The sequence below is a fragment of the Saccostrea cucullata genome, unplaced genomic scaffold, assembly GCF_032062105.1.
Source record: "Saccostrea cucullata isolate Sc308-1 unplaced genomic scaffold, CSIRO_AGI_Scuc_v1 ctg60, whole genome shotgun sequence".
NCBI classification, from domain to species: domain Eukaryota; kingdom Metazoa; phylum Mollusca; class Bivalvia; order Ostreida; family Ostreidae; genus Saccostrea; species Saccostrea cuccullata.
In genome coordinates this window covers 41,798-63,642 of record NW_026931414.1, presented here as the reverse complement: position 1 = coordinate 63,642, position 21,845 = coordinate 41,798, and the positions used below count along the sequence as shown (strand labels likewise).

The 21,845-nt window shown below is 33.7% G+C and overlaps 1 protein-coding gene across 1 annotated transcript in view; it reads right to left on the bottom strand.

Moving 5' to 3' along the window:
- Positions 1 to 983: 983 nt before the first annotated feature.
- The window catches only part of LOC134232535 (E3 ubiquitin-protein ligase AMFR-like), a 32,936-nt gene continuing 12,074 nt past the window's right edge, over positions 984 to 21,845 (bottom strand). Inside the window, exons 8-13 of the mRNA XM_062714511.1 lie at positions 10,340 to 10,521; positions 9,763 to 9,872; positions 6,467 to 6,592; positions 5,451 to 5,635; positions 3,755 to 3,859; positions 984 to 1,588 (exon numbers count right to left, since the gene is read on the bottom strand). Coding sequence (XP_062570495.1) covers positions 1,429 to 1,588; positions 3,755 to 3,859; positions 5,451 to 5,635; positions 6,467 to 6,592; positions 9,763 to 9,872; positions 10,340 to 10,521 — 868 coding nt within the window. The 3' untranslated portion in view covers positions 984 to 1,428. The remainder of the gene's footprint in view (positions 1,589 to 3,754; positions 3,860 to 5,450; positions 5,636 to 6,466; positions 6,593 to 9,762; positions 9,873 to 10,339; positions 10,522 to 21,845) is intronic.

Here is a 21,845-nt window from a genome sequence, read left to right as displayed (position 1 = left end):
AAAACCTAGGAGCAGAGAAGAAGATTTTCAAAGAATTCATGTATTTTCACTATATAATCAAAAGAGCCCCACCCTAACACCATAACCCCTGACCCTGGGGCCACAATTTTGGTAAAATTCATCATATTTATTTAGTTAAATTATATAAAATCTAGGAGCAGAGAAGAAGATTTTCAAAGAATTCATGTATTTTCACTATATAATCAATAGAGCCCCACCCTTGAACCCCTGACCCTAGGGCCATAAAATTCATTTTGGTAACTATGTATTTTATGTTAGTTTTTATTTAATACCCAGGAGTAAAGAAGAAGATTTTCAAAGAATTCATGTATTTTCTCTATATAATCAATAGAGCCCCGCCCTAACACCAGAACCCCTGACCCTGGGGCCATAAAATTCACAATTTTGGTAGAGGCACTCTTGCTCATCATAACTATGTACCTAGTTAGTTTATTTAATTTTCAGGAGCAGAGAAGAAGATTTTCAAAGAAATAATGCATTTTCACTATATACTTATTAAGCCCCGCCCTAGCACAAGAACCCCTGACCCCAGGGCCATGAATTTCACAATTTTGGTAAAGGACTCAATGCTGATTACAATCATGCAAACAGTTTGACTGCTTGATATCCAGGAGTAAAGAAGAAGATTTTTAAAGATTGCATTAATTTTAGTGGTTTTGGCCCCACCCCCCAGGCCCCAGGGGGACAAGGATCATGAAATTCACAATTTTTGTTCCCCTTCACCCATAGATGCTTTGTGCCAAATTTGGTTGAAATTGGTTCAGTGGTTGCAGAGAAGAAGCTGAAAATGTTCAAAAGTTTACGACCGATTGACGACGAACGACGTACGACGACGGACAAAAACAGATAGCAATAAGTCACCTGAGTGACTCAGGTGACCTAAAAATGCATATATACAATGCATATATGTAGGGATTGTTCATTCCAATGTACCATTAACCTTGAAAAGTCAAATTAAAAAAGAAGACACAGTCACTTTACTTACAAAAATCAATATGCCTTTCAAAATTAAGGATAATAATTTAGTTCATACACTTATCATATCCTTATTAAAATACCGGTAGATAAAAATTTCAGTATATTAATACATGTTTTATTATTAAATTATGCTCCCTTCTCATAAGCATTAAACACATTATACACAGTACAAACTTCTGATCAATATTCCCAAAACATTAACCTGATTTCAGGGACACAGTTATTCAAAAAAAAAAAAAAAAATTATAATAATTCAATAAAAAACTGAAAGTTAATCTATACTTTCTGCAATTTACAAAATAGAAATACAAATAATAACCTTTGAGACTTTAAAGCATTAAATCTGTTATAAATGGTACAAAATATATTTTCAGTTTCTTCTAACTTTGCATTGACAAGATCACAACACTGATGTGTTCATTACAATGACTACGAGCTGTTAAAGCGACGCTGAGCTGCCTGAAACGCCAGTTCTCGTCGCTGCTGTAACTCGCTCTGACCTGTTGTACTGTTCTCTGTTGACTCACTTGTTTGACTAATTTGAGATGCTGCCTCCTTTTCTGAACTTGTTTGTCGACTTAGATATTTCCTATAAAAATGAACAGCTGAATGAAACCTTAATGTTTTTGTTTAGAGAATAATTGCCAATTATTTTTTTTTGGTTTTAGAATGTGATTTACTGTAGCAATATTGGCTTCCTTGATAATTTGCCAAAGACAACTGCTTGATCATCAATAATATAAAAAAAAAAAACAACAGAAACTTTTTCTTTAAATATACATGATTCAGTAAACTAAAATGTTGAATCCAACACCTCCCCCCACCCATACATGTTAACCTATTGTGATGAAAAATAGGGAGATTCAGACCTCAAAAGCGGTAGCATTGCGCGCGTGTTGTTTAACGCTTGGATTATCGATATCTTTCATGTAATATACATGTATATTATAAGCCTTAAATGAAATCAGGTACCTACACTAATTAATCTTAAATATCAACAGCAAAGAAGAAGACAGAAACACCTTAATTTTGACATAAATTGTACAAATTCAAATATTTTTCATGCTCATCATTTTGCTTTGATTGGCTGTTTTACTTAGCCTTTTGAAGAGTGATCTTTGCTGATATAGCCTAGAAGCAATAATTCTGAATGTTCATGCAGTTTTTAAACAAAACAAATGATGACATGGTTTAATTCTAAAATAAGTTCCTATCTTTCGTTATATAAATCTTTCCCGCGATGATTGAATTTGCCACATGGCTTGGTCAATCGAGTGATTTCTATTGACTTTATTGATAAAGTTATGAGCTTCTGTGCTTTTAAAGACGATGTCAAATGTTTTTATCTAATTCTTAAAAGCTGTATCTCCTTTTTCATGGCAGGGATGTTGATTAATTTATCGTAACCAATGTAATCACTGGTAGTCTTGTGTTGTTGTCGTTGTCAAATCCGTGCTTGAAATCTATGTACAAAAAAAGCGTTTGTATGATTCCGAGTTCACACGATATCTAGCGAGATTTTATGAGAGTGGCTTCAAAAATGGATACCCAAGCGAACCAAAAATACTTTAGACTTTTGTAGAAAAGCGGTAGAAAAGGCGGGAGATCGAGTTGAAAAAGAGTTAACATGTATGCCCCACCCCACCCCCCATGTTTTCCTGTTCCACTTTGCTTGGCATGTTTTTTAAAGCTTTCAAAAGAAAAAAAAATTTTTCTCTGACAAGGAAAGTACTAGTGCTGTGCGATATTACCGGTTAACCGGTGTATCCCGATTTTTTTCTTCACAATACGTATCACGGTATTTTTTTGTGAATACCGGTTCGGGTTCGATATGCTATAAATTGTTATAAAAAGAGTTATTTGCCCTTTTCAAGGTAAATATGGCGGCAAGCGTCTGAAGCGACGTGAAGTGTCAGTGTGATCAGAAATGAGAGACATGTCTCTCTCAGAAACGAAAAGACGACAACTGTTACATGAAAGCCCTTATTGTTAAAGCCGAATCAGAATATTATAACTTTATTCGTCAAGTTGTGCCACAAAAAACTTAGCTTGCCACTTGCGCCAACACAACGCGACCAGGCAGTTGCAATATCAACTCGAAATACATGTAATTTGAGTTTCTGTTTTCATTTGACATTGACGAAAAGCAAAATTTATTAAAAAATTTATATCGTGATATATTGCAATACAAAATATAATATTGCAATATATAGCGATACGATTTTTCAGTCGCGATACCCAGCACTAGAAAGTACTGTATCAACCAGACTAATAAAAAATTGTTTTCAAGCAGTTTCATTAATAGTTGATCATAATTTATATCATGGCTGGTGTACAAAGGCACTTGTAAAGTTATACCATACAGTGCATTATGCTCTTTAATATAAATGGTATGTAAGTAAACAACTTATTCAATAAATTTTTACTAGATCCCTGTATTTTATAAAATTAAATAAAATTTTAACACAGGATTTAATAAATTTAATCAGCTCCAAGTTACTGTATTGTGCAGAAGTCAATATAATGCAAGTTCATGTTATATAATCTTTAACAATGTTCAGTTACTAATTATGTCTTAACAATTGACATTCATCCTGTTTGATTACACAATAATCAGATTACCATGTTGTGTGTCATTCTTATGGCAAGCTACTACACTTATATATCCTGGTAGAATATTAGGATAAAATACATGCATTCTGATTATTAATGATCATCATCTAGGTGTAATTTATATATTTAGAGATTTACTTACTTTCTTGCATTCTGTAACATTTGTTCTTTTCTACTCTGTAACATTGTTTCTCTCTCTGAAGCAGATTTTGAAAATCTTCCACCCCTGGTAAACTGAGTTTCATCACTAGAAAAAGAATATTTATGATATTTTAGTACATGATGATCAACATGCAGTATAAACCAACTTTTATTCGCATGCGAGAAATATTTGCGAATTTTGCGACCCACTGAAACTCGTGAATATAAATCTGTTGTAGGCAAATATCTAACATCTTGCTATAACTTTGAACTTTCTTAAATGAGAGTTTAGAGGTCACAAGGCACACCAGACCTGTCAAGTACATGTATTAGTTTCTGATAATTCTGAACTGTAACATACTTGGAATCATAACTGCTCATGAGGGGCCAATGTTGGTGTATTTCTCGGGGCACCCTTATCTACAAATTTATATTCCCCAATTTTATTTCAATACATTTATTCATTGAATGTTCTGAATACATGTATATGAGCTATCCACAAAATTAGTCATCCCCAAGACAAACAACATTTTGCTTACCCACAAACATGGAACCCCATGAATTAAAATGATTCCATGATTCTCCTCAACTTTATAGCTGATTCAGTTGATTAAGCTAAAAATTTAACAAATGAATAAAACGCAACAAAATGGCACAGTGATTAGAGCGTCTGCTCTAGCGCAGACGTTGGGGTTTTCAAATCCAATGCGGGACTCTCACCCAGGGAGAGACTGGACCTTTGAATGAGACCATAAAAATTGAGGTTCTGTGTCATAGTAGGTGTTGGCAGAAAAAGATCCCTCACTGTTCAATGGCCCAGAGTGCCAAGTATAAGTCAAAGTTTGCAGCTCTCCACTGGCAAATGGTGGCATCTCCAAATGAGCGATTCTCCAAGGAAAGTTAAACAACAAACAAAACTTGGCTGGTATTGATTGCCATACACACAGCATGTGTATAAATATTTTGGTTTTATTTGAGGTATCTGGAAGTTTTGAGGTTTTTGGGTATACCTTAACAAGATCTACTGGTAGCTTATTTCAGTTATTTGTATTCAGTCTAGTAACATAACTTACAAGTATTTGCATTGAATCTTGTAACATATCAATTTTTAGATGGGGTCATGTGACCCCATCTTTTAGTTTACTGTCAGAGGCCTCAAAACGGAAGCCGTGGTGATAACACATGAATTAAATCTCGATATGCATATGAAAGAGTGCAGAAATTGTTTTGATCAAAACATAAACATTCTGTATCAAACTGAAGAAAGTGATATGAACCTTTTTCTAACTCAAACTAATAAAGTATTTTGATAATTTAAAACTGAAAAAATTAACTGTAAATCACACTAGTAAACAAAGTACTATCAGTACTATCCTGCGTATTACTATGACTGCGCATGCATCATCCATTGTTTACTTCTGGAAAAAATATTAATTCCTACCTGATGAAATTCAGAGCAGTTTAGAAAGGTTTCCAGACTGAGCAATTATTAATATTTCTACTTCAAATTACATGAAAAATGTGAATGTATATTATTCATCGTTTTGTTTTTAGTATGTTAATGAAAAATTAATTTGCTATTAAAACTCTTAAAAAATCACATTTGTGAAATCTAGTATGAAGATTATTTTGACCCCGTCTTTCAGTACTGTTTCAGTACTTTGATTTAAATTTCTCTGAAGTGTAGAGGATGTTACCTTGGTTTTGTTTCCATTAGGTATGGGACATTATCGTCCATTATGCTGCTGACCTCCTCCGGCCCCTCAGCGGGCCTGGTCAGTTGTAGGGCCCGGTTAGAGGACTGTGAGGTACTGGACTGGGCATCGCTGTCATCACTGCCCTCCTCCGAATCTGTCAAGGCAGCCATTGTGGTTAGTCCAGGCTGTCAAGGAAAGAGCATTTCAATGTTTCTCTATTCAACTTAAAGAATGATGGATTATCTATATTCCTAGAGCTCTTTTTTATCAATTAAAAATAAAAAAAAATTATCATTTGTATCATTTACAATCAATGAAAAAATGGTACAAAAATATATAAAAAAGCATGCATCCATTTTTGTTTGCATCACTTGTCACTTAGTTAATTCTTTAAACCTTAAGTTACACTTATACACGGAAATTTTGTTTTTCTTCTTACATAGTTTACTTCTAATTCTATATAACACCGAACTGAGCAATTAACACAAAAATTCTATGCTATTAAAATATTGGAACTGCCAAACCATAGGGAGCTACCAATCTCTGCTCATACACATATGGGGGAGGGGGATAATAAGAAAAAAATTATAGTGAGGCACTGAAAAGAAACATGCACAAAACGTTTTGGGAATGATACATTTCTTTTAAAGTACATAGATTAATATATATATGTGCTCATAAAAAGCTTTTGTGAAATTTAACTGTTTTATTCTCTCATTTATTTATCAATGATCAATTAACTGTAGTGTTAAATTTTGTTCATTTATTGACTGACTGGCTATTTCTTAGGGAAACAGGAATAAAAGGCCACCTGTCTTAAGTGGCCAGTCTCCAGTCTTCCCAAAGTTGGCCTCTGAAAACAGGCTTTACTGTGTTTATCTTTGGCTAACCAAGTCAATATCATTTCCCAGCATAATTTAATCTTGGCTGACCAAGTCAATATTATTTCCCAGTATATATTTACCTCTGACTGACCAAATAAAACATTTCATTGCCTTCAGTTAGGTGATACTTACAGGAGGCACTTGAACTCTGCCTTCTAAAATATTTTCAATGGTGAAGTCCACAGATCTTGTATTCCTCAAATCCTCAATGATGACATTCATAGGGATGTGTGGGAAGACAGACTGGACTTGACGAGCCTGTAAAACACAAAATAGAACTACATTCTGTCTGTTTCTACAGAACCTTCATAAGGCATTAGAATACTTAATGGGACTGTATTAATGATGCCTGCTTGTAAAAGCGGCAAGATTCATAAGCTAAAAGGGGGCTAGATTTTTCAGCTCAGGTGAGCTAAAAACTGTAAATTTTTTGCAAATTTATGTTTAGGAGAAAAAAATTGAAAACATAAAAGAACTCAACAAGAGATGTTTGTAAAACACTTATATGCCCCCCCCTCCCCAAAATAATTGGAATTATTCGAACCCCAAGGGACGTAAATCTGTCAAAAATGGCTTGACCATACCCAAACCAAACTTTGACCTAGATGTTCTTATGATAAAGCTGTATACCAAATTTCATTTCAATATGTGCAACGTACCACTGTAAAGAAAATGAACAGAAATTGCAAATAATTGGAATTTTTCTAAGTCAGGGGCATAACTCTGTCAAAAAAAGGCATGATCGTAATCAAAACAGAATCTGGCCTAGATATCTTTATGATAAAGTGTATACCAAATTTCTTTTCAATATGTGCAATCTCTGCAAAGAAAATGAATGGAAACTGATTGTGGACCAACAGACCAACTGCCTGACAGACAGCAGCAAAGCAATATGCCCTGCCTTCTTCGAAGGGTGGGGGACATAATTTTAAATTATGAACAAACAAAAGGGAGAGGAAAAATTACTGCAAGAATACAATTCCATTTTTCTGACAACTGAGTTTATTACAAAACATTTTGTAGCTTGTCATAAGTGTACAGTACTTTATCTTTCCCATAACAATAACTGACAAGGGAATTACATGTGCTGGTACTACTTATTCATACATAACACCTGTTTGATTTCATGACTTCACATATTCCCCCCCCCCCCCCCCCCAAAAAAAATGTTGCTGTACATTGGAGCAATTGAATGTGCTTATAATGTTAAAATAGTATGAAAAGTCTTAAGAATATCACAGACCCGAAGCTTCCATTTGATCTAGATATATGCATGCAGAGAAATGTAGTGAAATCAAATGAGAAAGTATTTCCTGTTTTATGCTCTACATGCATGGCTATAACATACAAAATGCTGCTTTAAAAATATCTCGGGTTATTTTTTTAAGATGCAAATAATCAAGTTTAGGTTCAAAATACAAATGTGAAACTTTTACACATTTATTTTAGAAAATGAAGAACTATTAAACATTGAATTTGGAATATGTGAATATTCAAGTAAATTGATGTCTTAATCAGGGTACATTTCCATAGTTGAGTTGTCATCTCAGTTTGATTATATAATGATATTCAGAAACCATCCTTATTAACTCACTTTGATGTAATATATTTTGTACAGGTTTTCTCGGTTAACACATGAAAGCCTGTAAGAGGGATATATACATGTGTGTCCATATGCCTTAGGTTATTAGTTAATTAGGGTATATAATTATCCCTCTTGTAGTGTGCTCATCATGGCATGTCAAGCTGACCCTCCCACCTAATGTGAATTACACACAAACCTAAATCTGGCAACTGACCTCCCCACTGCCTCTTTATTGCTCTAGCTGTCAGGTCTGTTAGTTATCCCTCTGTGGGCAAAGCAATTCAAAGAACCCTGCTTTTGTGGTGAATGGACACACAAAATGATTTATTTTCTAGATTTTGGAGCAAGGACATTGGAATGTGTAGGAGAAAAAGATTTTTATTAGAGGTTTTTTTTTTTTAATTAAATCAGGTGCTCTACAGTGTATGTTTCAAACAATATGTCTTAATACTGGAAGTGTCAATTGACTTTCAGATAAATAAACATAGTGAAATGCTTGTTCTATTTAAAGTATTGACCTATCTTTGAAAATTTAATGTAATCAAAGGCTCACTGAGAACTTACGGCACTTATAAACATAAGTTGTCAATGTCTCCAAAACTTATGTAACATATTTCAATCTATAGATTAATATGTATAAATAGGTTATGTTTAATCTTAAATACCATGAATTCTACCCAGGTAAAATCTACCTGATTCAAGATCAAATAATTTACCGCCTGTCAATCATTAAAAAAACAATAGCTTCTGATTTGATTGACAGGTCAGCACCTGTGCCTGATAATCTGAGTTTGCATAAAACAATTACCTGGTCATCTTTCATTACCCGCATAGTATACACGCGGGTTAGAAAAATCAATTATGTTTGAATTTTATTTCAAAAAGTAATTGAAAGTAGATTATTAAAACATTGGAAAATATGTCCACGTTATCTGTAGAAAACTTACATAACATATTTCAATCTATAGAAATAGATAATATGTATAAATAAAATGTGTAATTAATAGTGATGGATTTTGAAAAGAAATCTTTCTAACAATAAAATTTTGTTAACACATGAAGAATCAAAAATATGAAATATTTTGGACAACATTGTTGGCTAGGGGAAAAAACCCATTCCGATTGCGGTATATGCATGGTCACATGCACGACTAGCCTTTATTTCATTTTTTAATGTGATTTCTTTTATTGTATATTTTTTCTTTTATGTAAAGAAAACATTTTCTAAAACGATATACATGTATCTTATTAATTCTTTCCTTCAAAAACATTACCATGATTACGACGAATGCGTTAAGGTTAAAACCAGACACAAAACACGTAATGATGATAAAAAATTTATGACTATTTTTGTATCGGTTTAAAGGAAAAAAATTGGGTCTTTAATACCATGAATTCAGTAGTTTCATTCCTGGACTATATTGACTTTAAAAGTACAAGTTTGTTATAAACTTTGTACAAGTTTGTTATAAAAGGATTAATAACTACAAGCTGTTACAGTATTGTCCCGATATTACTCAGATCAAATGTCTCCACCACTGGTAAGTAGAATACACAGAAATTTATGTGTCAAAATTAATCAAGCTTCTTTGATCTTCATTTGAAAAAATTGTTTCTAACTTCTAAGGACTTTCAAAAATTCAAAATGACATTTATTTTAGTTGATTTATTTTAACTTTTTTTATTTCTTTTTGTTGTGCCTTTTTAAAAGTCACAAGAAGGATAGGAGGAACTTTTTAATAGGATGTATATGGGTTTTACAAGGGGGAAATAATATTTTTCTTAATAATAATGATCTATGTATCACTTTTAATGTGACTTTTGGTTGTTGAAGCTTCTTTACCATACTGTCCAGCTGTGAGGTTTGGACTGGTCTCTGTCGCCCTCCCGGTAATAATTGGGTGTGTGTTACCTCCACAGAGAAACTAGGGAACCAGCTGACATAACGTGACCCTGTCAATTATTAAACATTAATTGTTTCAATTCCTTACTGATATATTTCCATATGGACTTGATAAATATATACATTTAAGAAATATAATTTTCATAAGTTCCAATAAGTCTTTTACAATGAAATTTTAACGCATTTGTGCATAAAATCTGTCATTTTGATCTGACACATGATTTGTCAGTACTGATGATTGCCTAATAGATAAACACTCAATGTGTTTATAGATAAACTGCATGTGTATCATTCTTTTGAGATGTTAGTTAGGCAAAGTTGATATAGTTGTTCATGCAAAAAAGCAAATAATGAACCTTTTTTTCTACCGTGTACATTATTTGTTGACTATATATGAACCAGATTTAATTAAATTTTGTTAAAACAAATTCAATGCATTAATAAATTTTGATTATAAACATGATAAACTAATTTAAAGCAATCAATCTATGAAAGTATGAAAAAAATATATGCATACCATCAAAATGGAAGAAATGGTTGGTGAACTGGTTCTGTGGCTGTTGTTGAGGGGGCTGGGGTGGTGCAGCACCACGCTCGTCTGGGACATTCAGATTGGGGTCCACCTGTGGCCCCTCATTGAGGGACATTCTACAGGTGGGACAGGAGGTGTCTTGTTCCAACCAGGACCTCAGACAGGAACTGAAAATAAATAAATTCTACCATTAAGCAGTTATATCTGATTCAATGCCTTTTTGGAAAATATTGATTACATAACAAGCAATAATGTCAGAAGATCACACTTGCTTTAGAAAGCTTTTTAGGTCACCTGAGTAACTCAGGTGACCTATTGCTATCCGTTTTCGTCCGTCGTCGTGTGTCGTGCGTCGTGTGTTAACATTTGAACATTTTCAGCTTCTTCTCTGAAAACACTCAACCAATTTCAACCAAATTTGGTATACAGCATCTATGGGTGAAGGGGAACAAAAATTGTGAATTTTATGGTCCCCGCCCCCTGGGGCCTGAGGGATGGGGCCAAAACCACTAAAATTATTGCAATCTTTAAAAATCTTCTTCTTTACTCCTGGACATCAAGCAGGCAAACTGTTGGCATGAATGTAATGAGCATTGAGTCCTCTACTTAAATTGTGAAATTCAGGGCAGGGCTCTATTGATCATATAGTGAAAATGCATTAATTCTTTTAAAATCTTCTTCTGTGCTCCTGAGTATTAAATGAACTTAGTACATAGTTATGATAAGCAAGAGTGCCTCTTCCAAAATTGTGAATTTTATGGCCAGAGGGTCATGGGTTCTGGTGTTAGGGCGGGGCTCTATTGATTATATAGTGAAAATACATGAATTCTTTGAAAATCTTTCCTTTGCTCCTGGGTTTTATGCCAATGATCCAAATATATATATTCATGATGAAGAAAGGTGCACCTAGCAAAATGGTTATTTTTTATGCCCCCCGCCCCTTCCCTGGGTCGAGGGTGGGGGGGGGGGGGGTACAAAGTCTGAAAATAAATTAATACTTTGAAATCTGCTCTTTGGTGTTAATCAACCACTTTTTGATAAAATTTGCAAAATTTTGAAATATGTGGCCCCAGGATCAGTGGTTCCTTTGGGATGAGGTGCACAACTGGTTATAAAGTGGAAGTGCATTTTCTCTTAATGTTACTCTGATCTACCTCTGGGTATTAAGTAAATAGAGTAAGCATGCTAAGTCTATAATTATTATAAGCAATGGTACCTCTTTCAAAATTGTGAATTGCGAATTTCATGGCCTCTGGTTTAAAACACGAACCAAATTTAATTGTTTGAAAGTTGTTGCACAATACTCAGGTGACCTATAAGGCCCGTGGGCCTCTTGTTCATAATTTATAAGTGGTTAATATGTATTTTTTTACTTAAAATTAGGATAAGTCAAAAGGTTTTTTCCATTTAGACAATTTTGTGCCATCTTTTCTTGATTGTAATGAATAATGTTGAATGAACCCAATGAATATGACATTTTGTAAACAAACTATGCAGGGTGATGCCCTAAAAGTGTGACCAGTGACACAATATACTATATGTGTATGTATTCCATAGTCAGGTTATCAAGAAAAGATTGCAATGATCATGATGATTGAACACTTTATATACAAGAAAGAAAACATAGTAACATTTTTAAAAGCCTGGTTCATGCAGTCAAAAAAAAAAATTAACAAAAATATTTAACAAGTTACAATGTATGTCCCTGTTATAGAAATATAACCATGATAACAGTAAAATTTGATAGGAAAAATTTAAATATCAGTGACTATTTTTTTTTTAAATTATTATTTTCCCCACAATTAAAACCCAATTACTGAAACTTTTAATTTAATCTTTTATCATAAAATGTTTAAATAATTATCATTTAAGGGGGTGTGGAAGCAAAAGACCAATAATTGTCACTATTTAATGGTAAACAATTCAATAGACAATCTCTCAATCTGACATATGTTAATTAAGACATTTACTCAAATAATAAATCAGGACCCCAAGCCAAAGATGTAAGTTAAAAGTAATTATTTTAAAAACTCACACCAAAAAGCAATTAAAGGCTTTTAGCTTTCATGCCTTGAGCAACAAACAACCAATATAGGTACAAACTATAATTACAGATAGTTATGCAATTAAATTGGAAAGTGTAACCTTTATGTGGCATGTAATGCTATTTACGAGATCACACTCAAGAGAGAAACTCCCAAACAAGCTGCAGGCTAACTGGAGCATGTATAAGTATAGAGGTCACGGAGTAACAGGAGTTATTTATATATTGCAGCGGGAAAACTGACCTACATGCCCAGGAACTATGACCACATTTATCTATGTGCAGTAAATGAGTAACAGCCATCCCATGCACTGACCTATACACAGAATATTGGTGTTCACCAATTGTTGTGTGTTCACAGAGGGGATTATTATTCATTTAAAGGTATAGTTTTTCTTACAGTATTATTTATAAACATTTATTGTTTATTTATGTTGCATCTATACATATATGTATTATCTTTTTTTCTGTTTTCTTTATCTTTCTATGCAGTGTGCGTGCCTGGAAAGGTGGAGGGGGTTTACTTGTACTTAAAGTCTAATATGATATTTAATAGAATCAACATTTTATATATAGTCCTATACATTCATATAATTAAAATCTAATGTGAATTTTTAAAATCAGATTCATTCTTATTATGCTGAGAATAAAGAATTTTGTAGGATTTGAATTGGGTCACTATATGTTATATGCCATCACTCTGTGTAAAATTGTTTTTAAAAAAATACTTTTTAGTGAGAGTAACCAGCTAATAGAAAACAGATGATGGAAGGACATACCAAAGGAAATAACATGAATACATCACAAGAATCTGACAGAAACACAGAAGACTCTATTGGCGAAGCATTAAAGAATCTTCTATCACTAGCCAAAATGTTACAGGAGCAAACTTTGCCTCAAAAGACTTCTCCTACAAAACCAAGCCACACAGTTCCATTAGAGAGCCACCCTAGTACTCCACAGCAGGAGATGAACAGCAGAACCAGCCAGACAGTGTCTAGAGATGTTCCCCCTGCAGCTCAACCTGTAGGGAGAATGTCTAAGACACAGACGCCATCACCCAACAAGAGTGCCACCCAGGGAAGTCAGTCCAAAGGTACACACTATCCATGTCTAACCTGCTCGAAGCATGGCATCCAACCATCTAGCTTATGCATACATAACCAAACTAACGGGACTGGTATGTCAACTACATCAAAAGGAATACTCGGTTTAACAAATGATGTACAGGTAAACTTCGTTATCTTGACATCGACGGGACAGTCGGAAAATGTCGAGATATCCGAGGTGTCGAGATATCAGAGTTGAGACTCGACGTCCTTAACTTTACTGCATAGTAAAACCATAGACCTTAACTGAACAGACGTGTAACTACAGTTACCTAAATACGTCTTCAATTAGATTGTAGCTCGTTTGTTTCAGCTATCCCTCTATATTTATTAGAAAATCTAAGAAGTTATTCACATATGTTTTTTTATGAAATGCTTTATTTTTTATCGAAATCTTATTTTACTAAAATCCGCTTTCCATCCACATTCGATCCGCGTGCCATTAGCTCTGACAGAACAGGATACAAAAGGCGCTCTATAAACTTGAAACCGGAACGGTGCAATGTCGACTTCTGAGTTACGGAAAAAATTAATGCATATATTTTTTGAATTCAGTGTGTATATTGTTCATCGTTATTCAGTTACCTTTTTTTAATAACATGTTTTAAGTTTTGTCAGATTTCGACATAAATAAACGATTTTATATTTACGCAGAATCGTGAAGATTAATCAATGACATTACCTAAGCTGCATAAAACAATTAACGTATTAGAGACACCGAAGGGGCTTGGGATTCCTCTACAAACACATTTCTACAGAGCAGTATGTAGTCAAAACATGGGTGTGAAAGGTGTGAATTTCTGACGACGTCAAGATACACGGAGTCGTCCGTGCGTGATGAGCGACCAGCTGACAAACAATTAGGTTAAATAGAGCAGAAAATTGCCCTGATGTCGACATATACCAGGTAAATTTTGCTCTTGGGACTGTGAAATACGTCGAGATAAGCGGGGTAGTCGACATTACCGAGGTCGACATATCAGAGTTTTTGCAAATCATTTATATAGTAAATAATGCCGGGACCACGGACGGACGTCGACATATCCCAGGTTGTCGACATATCCGATGTCGAGATACCGAAGTTTACCTGTATATAGTACAAGTGATATTTATATTGTTAAATATATACAATATACAACTACTTTTCCCTTGTCAGCAAATTATAGTCAGATTTTGATGCTGAAACAGAAAGCTACAAAATTACTAGCTTTTTATAGAGTGAAACTATGCGTCTTTTCTCCCTTAAAATTTCCTGTCAGGCATTTAGTACTTAAGTATATAGCAGATAAATCAAATAACCAAATTAAAAGCCCAATATTTTATTAAAAATCAAAGAAAAACTACTAAAGCATTAGGAGAGGACTAAAATAGGCTCCATCTCCTGCCTAATCCCATTCAATTGTTACTCTCAACACCTTACTGTTACAGAAAATTTTACTGAGGATTCAATTTCAGCATTATTTTAGAGGGTACTGAGATTGCTAAAATTTAATCTTCTTAAAAGAATTAATGGTAGCTCAGTTGCATAGTACAGAAAATAGCTTCTTTAATAAGCATTTCGAAATCACTAAAATTACTTCTTTCTAAAAATATATACCAATTTTTAAGCATGATTCAATAATTTGTGTCTTGCTTAAATTTCCACTCCACAATATTTAGAAACTCTTAAGTAAATAAGTAGAAGAAAATCACATACCATAATATTTCTTCACAAATACAATGTAAAGATTAGCTAAATGAGTTAAAATAAATTTTAAGTTGATTTTCTCAGAGACTGCTACATCTACACTTTTATCAGAATCTATGGTTTTACAATTCTTGCAAATCATACTTTTAACAAGCGCTAAATTTAAAAATATACTTTAATGTTTAAATGATTCCTAAATTAAATTATCCTCGCAAATATCCCATTTAAATTCAGGAGGTGGCACAGTGGTTAAACCATCTGCTCTAAAGTCGCAGAGTAGGAAGTTGATCCTTAAGTTGTGGGGTCGAATCCCACTGTGGGATGTGGAGACTGGTCCTTCAGATGAGACCGTTTATTCCGAGGTCCCATGTTGCAGTAGGTGCTGGCATGAAAAAGATCCCTCCCTGCTCAATGGCCCTGGATGCCAAGTAAAGGACAAAATTTGCAGCTCTTCCCTGGCAAGTGGTGGAGTCTCCATAAGAGTGAAAAATTTTAAGGGACGTTAAACAACATACATTTAATCAATCAATCAATTCAAGAGTGATAGTTGTGCACTATATTTTGTCTGCAATTCTGTCAATTCATATCAATTTAAGCTCCAGGTTTGAAGCTGTGTGAGTGAAATGAGCAACACCTTTTGGTCACCCTAGAGACCTAGATCTGAATTGATGACAACAAAAACATTAGCTTTCAACATGATCAAGTGAAAAACACTGTTCAAATATTTAAAATGTAAAAATAAACTAAAAGGACAAACTTCATTGAAGGGATATTATTTGAGCAAAAGTTTCTATTGACAAAATACAGAAGGAAAGTTTCAAAGGCATGTTACCCCTCTATTCCCTATCCTGTATTAATTAAAATATAATTATTTGGTTGTCACAGCTACCTATACAGGAAAACTGGACAGAAAGCACTAAATTACTGGACAGAAAGCACTGAATCACTGTTATTTATTAGACTGGCAATATTTCCATTGACAGACATAAGTGGGCAATAATGGTCATCAATCAAGAACACTTGACATGTTTATGTTCATGGGTAGTTAACCTTTCACCTTTATACCTCTTATCTAACAGTCATTAAGTAAGAGTTGTTTGCTAATCATATCCAATGAGTATAGATAGACTAATGACAAAGTAGTTTAAGGATCTTATAAAATATGGTATACACAATGTGACATGATACTAGTATGACAATGGGTGGCATTTGACCCTTTGACCTAAAAAAGTGTCATTCAAAAGACATTAGTGTTTACTTTACCAATCTGCATAGAACAGACATATTAAATGTCCCAAATGATTTAAGCAGGGTTTTTTAAATCTTTAATATACATATAGCAAAGGTATTGCTTGTTTAACATCCCAAAACCTTTAGGAGTCATAAGCAAGTTGTGAACAATATTGGCATTTATATAATCAGTGAATGTCAAGTATAGAAGAATTCAATAATTCAAAATTTCATTCAATAAGTACACACATATGACATTCCAAAATCCATTTAACAGCTAGGGAACATACAAATTTACTTGAAATGAATTTCTAAAAGTATATGGCATCCAAACAATATGGAAAAACATTTCCAAATTTTCATTACCGCTACAAAAAATTACATTACCGCTACATATAAAAGTAAACATTACTGCTACATTGCCTATTTTGTCAGTCAGCCACTTGTGCGAGTAAAGATTGATGAAAAATACAACATAGACCTGTATCCCCTGCAATACAAAATCCCACATTCACACTCAACTCCAAAATATGTAAATCAAATATTTGTCACTATTTGTCCACAGAAGTTCTTGTATACTGTAATGGGTATTTTGTCAGTCAGCCACTTGTGCGAGTAAAGATTTATTCGTGTGTGAGAAATATTCATGAGTTCTGTGATTTTAACAATGTGTGATCTAAAGCTTTGTCTATTCTGACACAAAATGTGCCTAGCAGCATCCAAGTGAGTGTCAGATTAGACAGGTTTAACTGTATTTAAACTCTATGTTTATATGTTACATATAAATTTACTGTAATGCTCGCATCATTGCAAATTTTTTAGATAGTTTGAAATTTTGCACGGCATTGATATACTTGTATCTGACTAACTTTAAACTCCTAACTTGAGAAAAACACTGCATATTTCCTATAAGAACAAGAGTGAGCACTGAACATGATAAGTTAAGAGCTTGATTCACTTAATGTTTAATTTAAAAGAGTCATGTCTATTGATAAATTGATAGTCAAATTAAGTCAAGTTGCTTTTGATTTTGGTATAAATTAAAAGAAAAGACCTACATGTACATGCTTTCATTACTCTTAAGAAACTTCTAACTTCATGTATTGAAGAACTGACTTTCATGATATTGCTATGCTGTTTAATTTTAAAAAATTAGGGAATTTGGGTAAAATAAGATTGGAAAAAAATTGGTTAATATGTAATATCTCAGAGATATATATTCCTCATGCAGTTATCTAATTCTATATTACTCCGCTCTTTTTCGGAGGAGTCACACATAAGCATTCCAAAATCCATTTAACAAATCTCTTGAAATGATTTCACTTATACAAGGCACAATGTGGCATTGTTTACAGTAGTGATAATCGACTGATTTGAACAATTTTATGCCAAAAGTACAATGTATTGCCAAGAATTGATAGCAGCATAAGTGTGTGTAGATTGTCAAATAAGGAACTCTAGTTTAGATTAAATTTTATCAGCTTTAAAATCAGAAATTTTCAATGAAAATTTAATAAGAAGAGTCCATATCTTTTAATTAAAAATATGTCGTAAAAAATGTCAACATTTTAGGACTAAAAGCTCCTCTTTCAAAAATTAACTTATGGCTGGTTCAGATATTGCTATGCTGTTTAATTTTAATTAGAAATAATGGTATTCCACCAGGATTTTTTAATTATATGTCCTTATAAATTCTACAATGATCAATCTTGTATTCAATAGCACATTTGTCCCCACCCAACAGACATTTCCTACCTCCATCGCAAAAGAGTTCCGCTAAGTTAAGCAATTGCGATATCAAGTATTGGGGGGGGGGGGTTATGAAAATTCATGACATCATGATAAATTTACTAGTTAGAAAATAAAATCATTTGAAAAGACATTTATAAACCATATTACCATCCAAATGGTATTTCTAGCATTGCATTGACAATTGATTTGAAATGGTGCATTCATTACAAGGCCAAACAAAGATTTAACTGAACCTTTCTCTTTAACTAAATTAAATTGTGCTATATGATGACACAAAGTTTTTTATTATTAAGCGTTAAGGCTCATCAGCAACACTTGGAAGAGAGATTTTTATATCAGGAATACTGAACATCCTATTCGTGTTGTCCCTTTTTAATTGATAGAAGAAGAAAAAACTGTACATATATATATATTTTTTTAAAGTGTTTCAATTGATGTTTATTACTCTTGATTTGATTATAACTTTATTTGAACTTTTTATTATATGTTTTTGTACTTTATTACATGTACTTCTAAACGTTATTGTATATTATACATACACATACAGTTAAACTTCAATATTTCAAACTTTGATATTTTGAAAACTATGGGAATATTACACTCAGAAATGAGTAAAAAACCAAACTTCTTTTACTGATTTTAACCTTAATGTATTGAATAATTAGATATCTAAACTTTTTTTTATCATATCAGGTTTGAGATAACAGATTTAACTGTATAGATAGTGAATGTTTTAGCACAAAAAACTATTAGAATCTTAATTTTCTGTACCTATTTGGTTAAATGTGGAACATTTAGTAAGGTTACACATTTTACCTTTCAGGTCATCAAACAAGAACAGAGGATCAAGAGCGAATGAAGACTTATTATTCAACAAACCAACAAGCACTACCAAACCCTACAATTCATGAGAGGAACAGACTCAATGCAACAGTCAATAGATATTCTCACCAGAGAATTCACAGTCACCCTTACAATAGTGCCGCATCAGTACCAAAGGCAACTAATGTGATTGGAAGTGCCCCTCAAAGCAGAGATAAGAATGTTACAAGAAAGTACAATGTGCCACACACAAATGATTTTTCACACACTAGGAGGAACAGAGATGTGGCAGGACAAAACTCTTCTGCAATGGGAGATACTAGTGACAAACTTAATGCCACTAAAAATCAATCAGTGTTGAATGTTGGTAGAAATGTGTCAAATTTAAACATTCTTAGCTCTGTAAATCAATCACAGACAGGAAAGGTAGATTCTAGGTTAGATGTTAGGTCTAAATATGAATCCCCTCAGGTTCAACCTGGAAGTTCTGGACACAACCTCTGTAACAGTAGTCGCAATACATCATCATTTGATTCTGCTCACTGCAATAACTCAAAAACTATAAACTCGCAGAAAGTTCTCCCAGAAAAACAAATGCACCAATCACATAAGCTAGATAGCAAGCAGCAACAACAAACACATAGTCAGACTCATTCAAAAACAACACAACACAAGCAGTGTAGCAAATTGATGCAAAATGAGAAATTCACAAAAAATGAAACACAAATGGAGGCTAACATCAGCACCACACAACATACTAAAAACAGTTTGAATAGGGAAAACAAACATGCAAAGTCACATCAATTAAATCCACATGTTAGTAGTCTCAAGTCCAGTACAAATATGAATGAGGAAACTTCAGCATCAAGAAAACTTAAAGTTAAATCCAGCGGTAGTGCTAAAATTGCAGAAGAAAGTGCTCCAAAGTCATGTGAAGACTCTAAGAGTAGTGCTCGATACCCACCTGGCATTGAAAAAACTTTACAAGTGATTGCCAATAATATCAAGAACAATACAGAGCAGAACAAAGAAACAGCGACACCATTACTACCTAAGAAACAATCATCCTCTAAATCTAAAAAGAAGGATTCCATGTCTCTTGTAACCAATCTGACTAAAGATCAAAAATCAAATTCCACCACTCAAAGTAAGCAAAGCAGTCACACTCAAGAAAGAAAACATGGCCAAAATATTGCCATTGAACCAAAAAATAACTGCTCATCAAAAGAAACATGCTTAGAAGGAGTAGAAAAACAGACGACTGATAAAACTGTGCAAAGAAAAAAATCAGAAGGAGCAATGGAGACTCTTAAACGTTTCTCCTTTGGAGATTCAAATATCCCCAAACAAAAAGACCCAGCTAAGTCAAGCATCAGAATTTCATTGGAAGATCTTGTGTCTTGTACTGAGGATCAATCAAAACAGACTGATAAGAAAGATCATCAAAGTGTTTCATTGGGGAATGAAGAAGAGCCAAAGCAAAAACATTGTGCTGAAAATAAGGGGTTAGATGAAGATCTGCCTATGCTTGTGAGAAGCAGAAGACACTCAGCGAAACAATGTATGACTCGTCATAATGCAAACACTTCTACTACTGATAACCAAGTGACCATTAGAAATTCCTCTCCAAAAGCTAAGGATACTGAGAGTAATGGACACAAAATACACAAAAGCTACAATGAAATTTCAAAGCTTCAAGATATCTCAACAACTGAATATAAAGATGCTAAAAACACAGCAACCCATAGTGAACCCATTCAACAGAATATCACATTAAAGAAAGATTATTCAGTTGAAAGTGTAGTGAAGATACCTGGAGAAAAAGGTCCTAATTTTGATAATTCAACTGAAATTCAAGCAAATGCTCACTGTAAATTCCTGAACTTTCTAACCAGAGCAGAAAGCATAAAAAAGAACTTGAGGCCTGATGGTATGAATGCTTCAAAATGCAACAAGCAGCTTAGCACTCCAGTAATCTATCAAAATGATGCTGTTGCTACAGAAACAGGAAATATGGAAAAAGAACAAAACACAAGTCCACAGAACAATAAAACATCAGAAAAGAAATCAATGGAGAAAGGTGATTCAAATATCAGTAGTAAACTGAAAACAGAAAGTGATCAATTCTCCACAAAGGACTTTGAAAAGCCACATAATGCTCAGCCTTTGATATTAACAAACATTAAGGAGGAACCAGAGTGGGAAATGGACTGTACCAGTGTACCAGATGGATCCTCAAAGGGTCAAATGAAGGAGAACTGCAGCGAAAAGATCAACAATAACAAAGAAGACAGCAATCGAAACATCTGGGAAAATCTACAACTCCATGATGAAGCAAACTCCAATGGAATATTGAAGAGAACAGGACTGGATGCTTTACTAACTCAGAAAAGTCAAACAACAAAAGGAACTTCAAAGGGAAAAGTATCACAGAAAAACTTATCAAACGAAAAAGGAAAGACATGGCAGCAACTAATGAATCCAAGTGGAACGCTGAACATTGAGATACCCACAAACCCTGGACTGATGCCCATAAGAATTAAAACAGAACCAGTATCTCCTCCTGTTACCAAAATAAATACATCCCTTGTAACTGAAAATGCTATGTTACCTACCAATAATAGACAACAGAAAGTAAAAGACCAGCAAATTGGCAATGCTGATAGTAACAAAGGTGAGAGCACAACAAAAACTCCACACTCTAGAGACTCAAAACCATCACCAATCCAACAAAATAAAGACAATGTTCCACAAATTTGTGTAAAACAAGAACCAGTAGATCATGCATTTCCTTCTCCAGATGTCATTAAGCAAAATACTGCTTCAAACAAATCTACTGAGATCCTT